The 14,196-nt window shown below is 45.7% G+C and overlaps 1 protein-coding gene across 30 annotated transcripts in view; it reads right to left on the minus strand.

Moving 5' to 3' along the window:
* CADPS (calcium dependent secretion activator) overlaps positions 1–14,196 on the minus strand; it is a 213,897-nt gene that overhangs the window by 126,166 nt on the left and 73,535 nt on the right. For all 30 annotated transcript variants that reach the window (XM_027882337.1, XM_027882335.1, XM_027882329.1 and 27 more), the window contains exons 4-6: positions 10,698–10,778; positions 6,215–6,451; positions 3,826–3,947 (exon numbers count right to left, since the gene is read on the minus strand). In XM_027882337.1, coding sequence (XP_027738138.1) covers positions 3,826–3,947; positions 6,215–6,451; positions 10,698–10,778 — 440 coding nt within the window. The remainder of the gene's footprint in view (positions 1–3,825; positions 3,948–6,214; positions 6,452–10,697; positions 10,779–14,196) is intronic.

The following is a 14,196-nucleotide window of genomic DNA, read 5'->3' on the forward strand; positions in this document are numbered from 1 at the left end:
TCTGAGCCACTGCACAATTCTTGCACTAGGGCTAAAGGTGCTGTTCTGCAATTGGGAATACATAACCTCAAAATAAAGACACTTCCAGAGTCAGAAGAGCAGCCCACACCTCCGTCCCTTCTTAGCTGTGCTAAAATGCACAGACAGGTTGGCCAGATTGTTCCCCCATCAGTTATTTACTGCTTTTACCCCAATGGTTCAGCTGAGGTCAATGCAGGGACACATGATTTTCACCACTGTTGAGTCAAGGGAGGATGAGACTTATCTGTGTGCCAAGATAGGTCCAGGTGAATACATAGCATTTATTTACAAGGCATTTAGGACCTTGCTGTTGTTTGGGTCTCTTTGTTATGCTTACATCAGAAAAAGGTAATAGAAGACGCTGAAACACTGGTACAGCTGATGAGCACTGCTACCAGCAGGGGTTACTTTTTAAATATATCCAGCAGCCTCTTTAGAGGGGGTTGTGGCTGCATCTTTTGGGCTATTCCCAAACTCCTCAGCAACCCTGTTTTCAGGTTGTGCAAATGGCAGCACTACCACCACAGCTCCTTGAAGGGCATTTTGGAGATACACAGAGGGCAGACCTCAGGCCAGCATGCAGGGAAAGGGGGGTATAAACCCCTCAACCATCTGCAAGAATACAGTTCCAGTGTGAAAAGCAGTAACATCCTGCTCACACTGGGATTTGGGGTATTTTTCCGAGACATCTGTGGGTAAGGACATAATACACAAAGGCTTTTTCTTACACAACTTATTAAAAGCACTACCAATAATACACTGCAAACCTGACCTGAAATAAACCTTGCTATTTCAGGTCTGGCTTTCTCTAGAACTGTGCCATCACACTGAGGCAGATAATCCTCACATGAAGGGATTGGGCTTAAAATGTCAGCAATCCAGCACTGAGCCTGAGAAGAAATAGAAGGTCAGTATTTACTGCTGTCCCAAGAGCCACACTCTTCGCACACGACTCATCTGATCACTTGGCTGCTAACCCTGCTGCTGCCCTGCCTCTCTCAAGATCTGCAAACAGCTCCAAAGTCACTAACATGCCTTCAAACATCTTTTTCTCAAAAACTGCTGGTTTTGCACCAGGGAAGGTGAAAGGAGAATCTCTCACAGACCTAGACCAGTGCTTTTGGAAATCTGCTCCTGGTCAGGGAATCACCTTTCCCCATCAGGGATGTGGAGCCAAGGTCAGCACCCCTGGTATGGCAATGAGCTGAAGAGCAGCCACTGCCACTGCTGTGACTTGGGTGTTTTAGATGAGGGTTGGCATTTCAAGGACACATGAGAATATAGTGAACAACTCCACGAATTAGGTGAAAAGATGCCCTACCGGGTTGAGTGGCCCCATAACAGCCTCCACCCCAGGACACAAGGCTGTCATAGAAAAGGGAAGTCTTCCAGCAAATCTTACTGTTCAAATATAAGCTACTCACCCCCAGGCCAGGCAGCATCCCCTTCCAAAGCACACAAATCCTGGGATGCTGGGCACTGAGTAGAACCTCACGGCTTTGCTGAGCTGCTTCCTTTATCAAGGAGTGGTTTGCTTATTATAAAAATCACACAAACAAACATGGTGTGAATGACCTCAATGAGCGTGACGTCCACATCTAAACTGCTACCCCAGAAGGCTGTCTTGCCTGGCCATAAATGGCCTGTCTCTAAGGCAGCACTGTTCAAAAATGCACCAAAAACTTCTCTGAGATGTTTCTATCACTCTCCTCATCACCAGAGTACCTGAGGGCCTTCAAGTCCTGTATTAAGCAACATGACAAAGAACATGTCACATCTGGGTCACTCTCTCTTTCCTTCTCTTCTCAAGAGGAGAATTAAGTGCAGTAAATTGCTTTCACTGGACTTTGGTTTCCTGTGTCTGTAGTGCTGTGTCTGCAAGTGGAAGCAAGGGGAAAGAAACACCTCTAAGGCAGAGAGGAAAAAAGGACAAGCTTTCTGTGGTGGCCTCTGGTTTCTGTGAATGTTATCCTAGAGCCTCTGCTTGGCTGGTCTTTGGTTTTGGAACTACAAAGTCCCAGGATTCTCAAGGAACACAGCTGTCAAACCTACTCCCCTCCTAAGGCATTTCCACAGGTATTAGCCCAAGTGCTGGAGCCATCCAGAAGATGCCAAGCCTGGCTCACACCTCTACAGGAAGCCAGAGCAGAGAGAGGATGAGTGTGATGGACTTGCATAACTCGTATCACACTGCAGCATTCAGTGTTGGCTGCATTTTCCTGAGGGTTGATGGCTTCATGCCCAGACATTGTACATTTCATTACGATAAAAAGACCCACTCAATTAAAAAGCTCACTCCTGCAGCCCTTATTTTAAAAACAATTCTTGCAGAAATGGTCCTACATCTGGCAGCAAGAAGGCTCGTGCAAGGAAGGAGACCCTTTGAGCAAAAGTGGGATGAGCAGACCAATCTAAACAAGTACATGTAACCGAGAAGTGTGCTTCTCAGTATGGATAGTAGTAATTTCCCCTAGATAGAGCCCAACTTTCTCCACTGAAGCAATAAAAATACCTAAAATAGTGACAAGTGTAGGTTCTTATGGAAATTTTGTTCCAAGCACAGTTCTCTTCCTTCCTTCTCTGAAGGAGATTTTGAAGCGTTTTGAAAAGTAAGCCAGGCTGCAGCACTTTCCCTGATTGGGAATATTGTTTTTTAAACCACTTACTGCAGATTCCTGCTGCTCTGGTGCAGTGCAGGGCACAAGGCATCAGCAGTTTCCGTGCCTCTGTGAGAGGACAGCAATGGAGGGAAGGTAGCCTGCCCTCAGCTCTGCTCTCTCCTGAGTCTCTCCCGCAGTGCTTGTGCACTCCCGTGTAATGCAGCCAGGCAGTTCTGGCTTTCCTTCCACAGGCTTGGGAAGCTCCTGGAAAAACACCACTGAGAACTGGCCACTTGGAGGGAATGGGATATGGAAACAGAGAGGGAATATCTCAAGAGCAGCCCCTCCTGCACTGCTCCCCACTCCTGGAGGAGGCTTCATACCACCTTGGCAATTCTCCACCGTGAGGATGCGCACTGAAAATTATAAATTTAAGGGTGGAACCTCTGCAGTGGTCCAGAGAAAAACTGCCTCAAATTCATAATGTTTCAAGCTAACTAATCCTACAAATTGGAAAGGAATTAAGCCATTCATCATTTTCTCCTTCCAAATTAACCACGATCAATCACTACTCACAGGCGTTTCACAACATACGGGAAAGACAAAAGAAAGCCAAGTATGGGGTCAAAAGTGGGGATTTGGGGACCAGATCAAAGAGGACAGAATAAGACTCTGCCCTTGAATGGGATTCGGTCAGAGAGGCCTCAGATAAAGCTTTAACTGAGTGACTTGAAGCTTTTCCCAGCTCCTCTCTCTCACCTCTGGCTGTAGCTGCCAGAGTGTGTCTCTGCCAGCTGTTTCCTTTCTCGTAGGATACCAAAACCCTGACAGTGAGGATGAGATAATGTACCTACACCTGATGGCACCAGTTCAGATGGACACTCAGTCAAGTATTTATCTAAGCACATGCTTAACTCCATCCCTATTTAGCAAAGTCTTTACGTAGAGGCCCAAATTTATCTCTCTGTGGCTACATGAGACGTAAGCCTCTCATTAACACCTCTTTTTCTCAATCAGGGCTTATATGCTATTCTTTGCTGCAGGAGGACGCTCTGCATACGTGGAAGACCACATTTCTCCTCTGCTTCCCAGTCCCCCCTGGCCTCACCATGCAGGAGCCAGAGCTATCTGCAGCGACTCAGCAGTGTAGAGATGGGGCAGAGGAGAGCACAGTGGAGAGAGAAAAAAGCAAAGCAAGACTTACGTTGGCTTTGAGGCTTCAGCCTGGTCAGTCTGCAGTTTCTCCCCACCTTCCACTTCCATGGTGCAGTACACGATACGGTTGGGGGCCAGTGACTTCAGACCCTGCACCTCCATGATGACAACCTGCCAGGAGAGAAAGAGAAATGTAAGAGGAGCAGCCTCCTTCAGATCTTACTGTGGCACCTGACCCAGCCAGTGCTGGGGGCCCTCGTGTGCTGCTGGATGTTCATGATGGCAGGTGGGCAGGGACAGTGGCACTGCTCAGGCTGAGTCACAGCCAGCGAGGTCTGTGTGGAGATCAGGACTCCCTCTGCCTGCACATGGGCTTGTTGAAACCTTTGGGAGCCCAGGGTTGAACCAAGCTTCAGGAGATGGGTTTCACAGGCCTGCCCCATCTATAAGTGCCTTAAGATGTGTAATCTAGAAAAAAAAAAGCACACAACTACTCAGCTTGTGCCAAAACAATAATAAGAATAATCACTCAACAGTTTGGGGTTGACCTCTGAAGATCATCTAGTCCAATCCCCACACTCTGCCAGGGACATCTTTTAGTAGGTCAGGTTGCTCAGAGTCCCATCCAATCCGATCCTGAACATTTCCAATGAGAAAGCATCTTTGCCCCAGTTGTTCCCTGTTCCAGTGTCTCACTGCCCTTACATTTTTGTACATTAAATCCAGATCTACCCTTTTTCAGTTTAAAACTGTTACCCCTTGTCCTGTCACTCTACAGCCCTGGTTAAAAAAAAAAAAATCTTTCTCCATCTTTCTTATAAGAAACCTTTCTTATTAAGAAATCACCATCATAGTTTCTTGCAGGTAATTACCCTTTATTCTTTTTTTAAAAGTGATTAATCCCATTAACTACATAACTTAAACATTTCTACAAGAAGCACCGGGGGAGTTTCTGTTCGTGTTTTAATACAGATATCTATGAAGTATATACACAGGGGTTTAAAATTGTTCTCCTCAGGTCTTCTGATCTAACTTGAGCTGAAGATCCCCTCGCTGGCACACAGAGCTCCACAAACCCTCTAATGAGTGCACGTCTTCAATAAAGGCTCTCTTGCAGTAAGAGTTTTGAGTTCTAAGCAGTGCCCAGACCTGCCAGCTCCTGAAGCCAGTGCTTCACTGAGCTCTGGCTTCCCACCAGATGAGGTTCAGCTGGAGCAAAGCATTTGAGACACTCCGTTGTCAGGGCGAGTCCCTTCACACACGGCTGTACACGGTGCACAGGCTTCTGCAACAGGGAGGTTTATTACTTTGTGATTGCTTTGGAGGAGTTCCCTGCTCCTCCAAACAGGAATGCTTGGAAGTCAGGCTTTGTTTAATGCTGCTCTTGAAGGCACAATCTCTGGGTTCACAGCCCCATTTTTAAACAAGACTGAACTGAATACTGTAAAGATGTTTTCAGACATTTAGCGAATTAATCTCCAAGACTGGACAACCAGTGTTGTTAAGTTTTGAATTGGCATGATATGTATAACAAAATACCCTTTTAGGAAGCAAAATAAACAGGAAACTACACAGAAATAGAATTTTGTGATTTTTCTGCATCCTACATTTTTGACTCTATCCTAGTAGTTGTTTTGACAATGTAACATAAACCCACTCATTGACAGACAACCACAACTCTGTATGGGTGAGCTGATGACTCCTTGAAGTAAATATGCCTGCAAATAGACCACAAATATGTTTGCGCAAAACAACTAAGTTGGCTGAAAACAGCTACTGAGCAACACTGTTCCAGGACTGAGGCAGCCTGTGTCAGAGGTGATGGAGGTCCCACAGCATCCTGCCTTCCCCTGGGCTGCACAGACAAACTGCTCGACACAGCAGAAAGTCAGTGTTCAACACAGAGCAAAGAGCAAGCCAGCACAGCACAGTATTTCCACACAAACTGCAAGCCAATCTGTTGGGTGCATTCAAACCCCAGCAATTTTCAACAATTCTTCAAAGAGGAAGCAAATCTTGCAGGGAAATACAGCGACCCCTCTATCTGGCAATAATTAAACATACTGACATTTATGGTGTTGCATTACTGTATTGTATTGCATTACTGTATTGGTTTTGGGGGACAATACAGGCTCTGGTTTACTGGGTCACACTCAGTAACAAGGAGGGGTCAGTTAACAATCCAGATTTCTGAGCCATTTGATATACATCAGCAGCAAATGCCAGACATATCACACATTTTGTTCCACTGGAAAGGACATAACGTTTGATCACAGGCAAAGCTTCCACTAACCAGAGAGGAGCTCTTCCTCATGGAGATCTGAAAGTGATTTCTACCCACCTCGTTTCACCTAACTGAAGTTTGAAGTCAGCAGAATTTGGCTGCTGTGATTTTTACTCCCACGAACTCTGCACCCTGTGGTGTGCGTGAGACTTACCTCCAGGGAGAACGACAACACGACGTCTGACTTGGAAAGCTGGTTCTCATTTTCTTCTCCCATGTCAATTATTGAGGTGTTGTGGCTACGTTTCAGCTTCTGCAGCTTGAACTCGGAGCCTCCTTTAGACACAGGCATGCTCTCCAGGTTTGCCATCAGGAGATTGACAGACGACTTCAGCTCCTCGATGTACATATTCTCCATTTCTTTGGACACAAACTTGGGAAACTTGCGTTCCTTGGATTTGGAAACAAACACAACAGAATGAATGGCTGTGACAATCAGCAACCACTTCTTACTCTGGTAGAATCCCCCAGGAGCATCTGCAGAGGTTTGCTAGCAGGGAACTCCCACAAACCAGATGACAAATTGCAGCTTCCCCCCTGGGTAATGTAGAAACATTATTAGCTTCCATAGAATTACTACTTGGTACTTGTCCAACTTTCCTGTTTCTTGCCTGCACTTGCATTTCATTGATTTTTCTATCAGCAAATGGATTTTTTCATATGTATGTATTCACAATTACAAACACTCCAGGCCAACTCTCAGCTGAACTTTCTGACTGACAGCAATTTACTAAGGATTAAAAGGATGTTGACATTAAGGGACTTGTCTTCCAGTCTCCCAAATGCACCAGTTCTTTTTAAAACACTTCTGAGCAGTTGCTCCATCAGTTTTCTAGGTAAGAAAGGAGCCCAAAGAGAGAAAATCAGCAATGTGTGGGCAGTAACATGCGGTCCCAACTGGAAGAAGGGGTAAAACACCCTTCCCACTATTTGCCAGGGCCTGAGTCTCCCTCCAAGAAGGCAGCCTTGCACTCCAGTGCTGCTTGTTGTCAACGGGAAATTTAAAGATTAAAACCAAAGGTGACAGTGAGAGAAAAACATGATGTTCCCCAATGCATGTTCTCAGCTCTGAACTGCTGCCCATCACTGGTCTGAGCCCTATGTCTTCTGACAACTCTTCCCATGACCTGAGTCTGCTCAGGATTCGAGCATCTCTCAGAGGGTTACAAGAGACTGTGTAAGGCGTGTGACAGCAAGGCAGCATCTGCAGCCAGGGAATGTGAGGCTGACATGCAAAGCATCTTGGTGACGATTCATAATATTGTAAAAAGCTGTCGTAAAATGTATGCTAGAACAGAAAACAAGGTCATGTTTCTTCTAGAAGACTGTCATCAAGCTGCTGAAAAAGTACTCCACTGCACTAGTTTTTGCATCAGTCCTCAATAGCTCACCCATTACAAGCACAGCTCACAACAGCACTAGCACCAAACAGTTAAAATATAGTCATCTGTTTCCAGTCTCAATCTTGGGAACTAATTCCCTCATGTAAATTAGACCTGGCATAAGATAAACTACCTAATCAGTCTGCTTTATTGTCTACGCATTGTATAAGTTGCAAGTCACCCTTAGGAAAAAAAAAAAAAGCAACTGTTTTGTGGATTTTGAGAACTACTGCTGAAGCAATGATGTTCAGACATTATTGCTTTTTTACCCTGCTGCCATCCATCTCTCCAGGGACTTCAATTTTGGCACTGCCTCCACAAACCTCTTCAGAAGTGCAGCAAGATTGAGACATTTCACTGTGTGCCACTAGCAACTCCTCGTGTTAAGGCAAAAAACGTTTGAAGTGACACAAAACAGTTTAACTGAGACTATTTGACTGATGATGGAAATGCAGACATGCAGGTGTAGTCTCAAGTTACCCAATGGATTGGAGATAAAGTTGGGGTAAGTCTCGAGTAAGGCACTATAAGAGATGCAGATAACAGTAAGAAAGGGTGTTAGTCACCTCCACATTTACTTTGAGCAGAGAGAGGATCAGGAACGGAGAAAGGCATGGAGAGAAGCAGTGTTAAGAGACTCTGAGAAATGACCAGTCCAGCAGGCTGGAGCAGAGTAGGTCCAGCCCCAGACAGACATATCACTCTGGTGTCATCACAAGGCCTCACATAGCTGCCCCTATGCATGCTCCTCCTTGTCCTTGAGGTCAGGTGACTGGGCAGGGGGAAAGGCACCCCAGGACAGCAGAGCACTTGCTACTGCAGAGAAAATGATACATCTGCCGTGGCATCACTAAACTCTCAGCTGTAATGCTGCTCTGTTTAGCTGCTGGAAAAGTACAACAAGCAGAATGAAAAGCCTGTCCAGATTCAGCTTTAAAACATCTGCTTGACTTTGAGCGCGATCCTCAAGCCGCCCGGTTCCAAGGCTCGGATTACGTGCTTTGATGGAGTCAGGCTCAGTGGGGGACCCTGCCTAAGGCTGCCCTAGTGCTGTGCTGAGCTGCACCTTCCTGGGCACAGGGGAAGGCAAAAAGGCCCAGAGCTGTGCCCTGGTATCCCGAGGCAGGAGGGCTGGCGTGCACAGTGACTGTTCAAGGTCACACGACAGGTCAGACGAGGGTGTGCGGAGCCACCAGTTCTGCAACACTGCAAAGTCAGGTCCCTTTAGACTCCACAGCCTTTCCTGCCTCTGTAGTGCAAATGTCCTAGTGTGAATTTCTTAATTTATTAACGAGGTATTAATTTGCCTTGAGCATGGAATCTCCAAGACAGCCACCTCAGAGCTGGTTTCACTGTAAGCCTCCCTGTGCAGCAAATCTGTATTAAAAGCTGCAAATTGGAGATAAAATTGGAAATGCTATCCTTTCACTGAGCTGAATTGTGAACCTGCCCTCTGCTAGAGGGAAAGCAGCCTTGCCCAGAATGGAGGATACAGAGAGGGATTCAAAAGGTCATTTGGATGCCTCCAAAAGACGGTATTTATGGGTCTGAAAGAACAAGGTTTCTCATAGGCAGATGTGGTTGGACCTGACATTCTGGAGAGAAGGCCTGCAGCAGTACCATGAAGGAGATTTAATATCAATAGCTGCCAACTGGATCACAGGTTTTACTCAAAACCACTCTCCAAGCTGCACAGCTGTATTTTGAAGGTTGAATTCTGCACAGGGATATGCCAGGTTATGTTGAGGAGTTTCCCTTGACTGTCTCTCGCAGGGCCAGCAGTGTCATGGTTCGTTTTCAGCTTCCTTGGGGGAAGAACGGAAACAGCAAATTCTCTTTTGCAAAAAATAATTCATGAAGCTGCAGCTTCTGCTGGCTGCTACTGAATCATGCATATTGTTGTCCCACATGCCATAAAGAGAAAATGAAACAACGAAACCAGGCAATCTCATTCTGGCACTCAGGGCCTGGCTACCCATCTCATAACTGGAGCAGCCATGCTCTGCATGGGGCCCTACATTTCACTGTAAATGAGTACTGGAGGTTTTCTTGACAAGAATAAAATGGCAAAGGGCCAAATGCTGAACAAAAGAGCTGCAGCCAGTTTGCTGCTTTGCTGCGCCACCGTTTGGCCACGTGGTCCTCAGCCACCTCACGAATTTTATCAGTGAAGCGGGGAAAACCAGAGCCTATGTCCCCAAAGACGCAACAGCAGCAGCTGTTTAACAGAAGTGTTAATAAGGAGGAACTGTGCAGGCACCACCAGCACCCTTGCTAATGCCTGACCATAAAAGAAGTTGCTCTGCTTTTTCTGCTCATATCCAGGGATATCAGTGTGGCTGCAAACAGCTCTAATATTACCTTTCTTATGAAAAATCCCGATTTGGGCACAGGTCAGTGCTGGGAGAGTTGCTGCTGAAAGGCAGGTCCCTAAATTGAGCTTGTCTCTCTGATTAGACCTTTTTCTTTTCCTTCTAGTAATGGTTTCTTGATTATCAAGAACGGCCAGATAGATCATTCCAATGACTTCAGCACCATTAGGGCTTTATCAGTGACTCAGAGCATCTAATTAGAAGCAAGGATAAAATCTTCCCTTTACTGATGTCAACAGGACCCTCTCCATCTATGGTCCATTGGAGGCCACACAAATCTGCACTGTGTGAGGGTGTGATTTGCTCCTAGGGAGATGGGTCTTTAGGGAGCTTAGACAGGTGCTTGGTTACCAAAACTCTTTGCAGGTCCTGTGCCTGCTGCTCCAAACAGCACCAATGTCTGCAAGGTGCAATGCTGGCCTGACTGCTCTCATGCATAGTGTGAACTTGTTTGGGATAACACATCTGAAGTACCTTTACTGAGGCAGCATCATCTACCTACGGGCAGGAAACTGTGGCTCCCACCAGCCCAACAAAAGGCACAAACCCCTTCAGGGCAATTTCTGTCTCCTTTGTACATGCCATCACCCACCCTATTGCCTAATGCAGAAATTTGACAGAGTTCGACAATATCTTTGCCACTGCTGAGGATTTATAAGGGATTTTGCAGGAACCTAACCTGTCTCAGCTCACCAGGATGTTCCAAGAAATGCACACCATGACAGCTTCAGCTGTACTTGTTCTGTTTGTAGTTAAAAACCTGATAACTTTTATCTGGTGATTACTGGGAGGAAAAACCCATAAGAGAATGACATAACCTGGGGGCTGCATCAAACTACTTATATATGAAGAGCTTATTAATAACAGCAGACTTTTTTTTTACCTTGGCAATTTGCTCTGCCATTTGGAGGCGTCCATCCAACTCCCGCCTGATCTGTGCTGCTTGCTCATCTGGGTTGTCCAGCTGTATAAAAACAAAAGGCAAATCAAGGTGAAAAATTAACCAAGGCAGCAACTTCATGAGCAGTTGAGTTCTTCAAGCCTGAGGTCTTACGCCCACTTGGCCCTGTGATCCAGCCTGGCAGCAAACCCTCACAGTGACTACCTGAAACCCTGGAAAGCAGGGTGCCCTCCAGAGGTACCACTTCACTTGTGCTTGAGAAGCCACAGCACCCTGTGCCAGGGCTGGACACTTGGCAGCTCCAGATCACCAGGCCAAACACCCCCAACCCTGCTTGCCACCCAGAAAAAAACATAAGGCAAATGCACAGCAATAGTATTTGCTTATTTTCTCTTTTCCCCCATATTGCTGCATCCCTGTGCTACCACCTAATTCGTGCCATCAGTTTTCCCACAGACTTCAGCAGAGCTTCTTTGGGGGTATTTCTGGAGTGTTTCTGGAACCAGAGCCCACAGCTCTCTGGTTCAGTGTTCGGCATCTGCCCAGCTCTGAAACGTCTTCTGAGGGTGAAATGTTGTTCCTGTCAGTAAAGCAAGTGATTACAGCATATTTATTTGCATTCTGTTTCACCTCTGATGATTTTCCAGACAGCCAACATTGACTTTGGCGGAGATCGAAGGAAAGTGTATTTCTGATTAGCTTTTGAAAGTCTTCACTACTCTTTTAATTCAGGAAAACTACAGAGTGTCCTGACTATGATACAAATCCACTGAAGCTTCAGTGGTTTCATTCCCACCAGCTGCACCACATAACCTTTCATCTTTATACTCCCGGTCCCAAAGCTAGCACAGAGACATGAACCACCAGCACCTTTCGGGACAAGCTGCCTCCATTAATTTCTCTGTGAACAAATTCACCTCACAACTACCCTGCATCAGCTCTCAGAGCTGCTTTATTAAGGGTAGGAAATGTATAGTCCCAGATTTCCATTTCTTTGCAACTCTGAAAGAAGGGGCATTATTTGAATTCTATCTGAGCTACAGTAATTGAGGTTAATCACACACTACCCAAAATAACTCAGGCACTAAATTTAGATATCGAGGATGCTGCTGTGGAGGAGGGTTGGTTTTGTGGTATGATAAAGAGCCAGCAAACTGCCTCACGCTTTCTGCACTATCCTGATTTTGCAGATGTTTTCCAGTGATGCTACAGATGTCAATGAAAGATCTGACTGCAGAAGATTATTCTTCTTAGGAGGCAACAAGCACCCTAGGCAGCCTCTGTGGCTGTGGTTGAGTGGGTAAGGTATTGCTTTCCAGGGCTGTGCTTCCCAAGATTAAGTAGTGATGCCAAGCCAAGTACCCCAGTATTTAAAAGAAACAAAAAATCTTTCCAGGCTGTATTTTTGACTCAGCATGATAGTTCCATGGCAAAAACGGATCTTTGGGAAAGCAATCACAGTCTGCAGTAGCCAAAATAACATTTACTTCTTGTTGTCTACAGAACAGTACTAACGAGGTAGCCCCTGCCTGTCCTCCTGGCACCTTCCAGCAGATCTCTTGTGACTGAGAGCAGCAGCCCAACAGTTCAGCCACTGTCTCCTGCCTGGGAGAGGCTCCTGCTGTCATCAGAGCAAGCTGAGTACATTTTACACAGTCATAACACTATATAGGGCCATTAAGAGAATAACACTGGTGCCCATAAAGAATACTTTGCTTGTGAAATAAGGCAAGGGGCAAATGTGAGGCATACCACCTAAGCAAGACCAAACATCCAAGCAAGGCAACACAGACCACAATACCATTAAAATCCAATTTCTTAACTGGAGAATCAGCTATTTATTATCTGCCACACGCATGCCCACTTTATATTCAAATACTTGACAGCCAAATACATAAATGATTTACAAAGTCAAAGAGAAACTGAATTAGTTTCGTTCTGCATTATGACTATGTTATGGGTGTGCTATGAATAAAGCAAAGATATAAATCATAAGGTTGCCCCAGCCAATTAAACGTGAAAAGTATTATAAATTTCAGTATATATATGATTAGTCATATGCACTGGGCTTTTCTTCAGCAGTGTGCCACAAATACACGACGTACATAATTTGCAATTCTCAACCGATCATTACCCAACTGCCTGCTGGTAAATTAGATGTTTTCATATGTCTACCCGCATATGACATTAGTTCTCTCTGCCTGCCCTGCAGAGATTATCGATGCTGGTGTAAGAGTTGCTTAAAAAAAAAAAATTAAAATGTAGATGAAGTTCTGAGTGGAACCCAAAACCGACTGGCATCACAGCCAGCCCATCACTGCAGGTGCTGCAGGGTACCTGCAGTGGTTAAAGTAGTACTGCTACTTTAACCCCTGGTGAGGGTTCAACTGCACAAAAAAGGCCTTGCAGAAGAAGGTTTTTTTACATATAAACTGTTAATAAGGAATAATTTTTAGTGGGCATGACTAAATGAAAGAAACAGGTTTAAAATGTTCATCATGTGAGTTCGACAATTTTCATTGCCAGTGAGAACCAGATGCTGGCCTGCATAAGCAACCCTTTGCTTCCATCCTCCTGAAACAAACTCAATGAGAGAATTTTTCTTCATGTTATCCCAAAGGTATAGGAGATACTTTAAACCCCCTTGTTTTTGGAATCCAAGTGTTATATATTTAAAGCTCCAACTTCAGTTTATCACAGTTGAAAGCCTAACCATTTACAACGGCAGCACAGTCTGCCCTCCTCTTTCCTTCTCTGTCATGCCCAAAGCATTTTTGCTCAGATTCACACCTCAGATCCACCCACCTGCCCGGGGACTGAGCAGGGCACAGCTCTCATGCCATGGGTTGCAGCCAGAGGGTTGCAGATGGGGCCAACCCACCCAGCCTGGGGACAGTGCTGGTGGCACAAGTGACACACTGTACACAGCACTTGGCCAGTAAGTAAGAGCAGAGTGGATCTGGCCATGCCACCAAACACAGATTGATGGGACATGATCCCAATAGACACAAGTGAGTGAAACACAATGTGGGAGCTACAGCCACGCTCTGAGCTTGGCACTGCTGGAAATATCGTTGTTAGGATTTATAGTGACAGGATGCAACGAGAGGATACAACCTTCAGTGCCTGGCACTTACACTATAATTGCCATCAGCCCCAGCCAGGAACCACTGGGACCATTTAACAATTTAATTCCTCCCTGTCAGTCACTGCTAATGCTCATCCCTGTTTCCCAGTAAAAGTAGCAAGTGTCACAACATCCCCATTCCTGACGCATAACTGGGTTGTTCTAGAAGCATCTCCCCTCCCCTGAGAAAGGTTACAACACGGTGGTGAACTCAATCACCTCCTGTGCCATGTGCTTCTGAAGAGGACCAGCCACTTGCAATGGGATTCTGGAAAACCACATCTTAAATGCTCTGGCAATTCAAACACGGAGCGGCAGCACCCTGCTTTGTGACGCACTGGGAACAGAAACACA

Source organism: Empidonax traillii, unplaced genomic scaffold (assembly GCF_003031625.1).
Source record: "Empidonax traillii isolate 1590-97213 ecotype Southwest subspecies unplaced genomic scaffold, ASM303162v1 scaffold104:size2570737, whole genome shotgun sequence".
In the NCBI taxonomy this organism is placed as follows: Eukaryota; Metazoa; Chordata; class Aves; order Passeriformes; family Tyrannidae; genus Empidonax; species Empidonax traillii.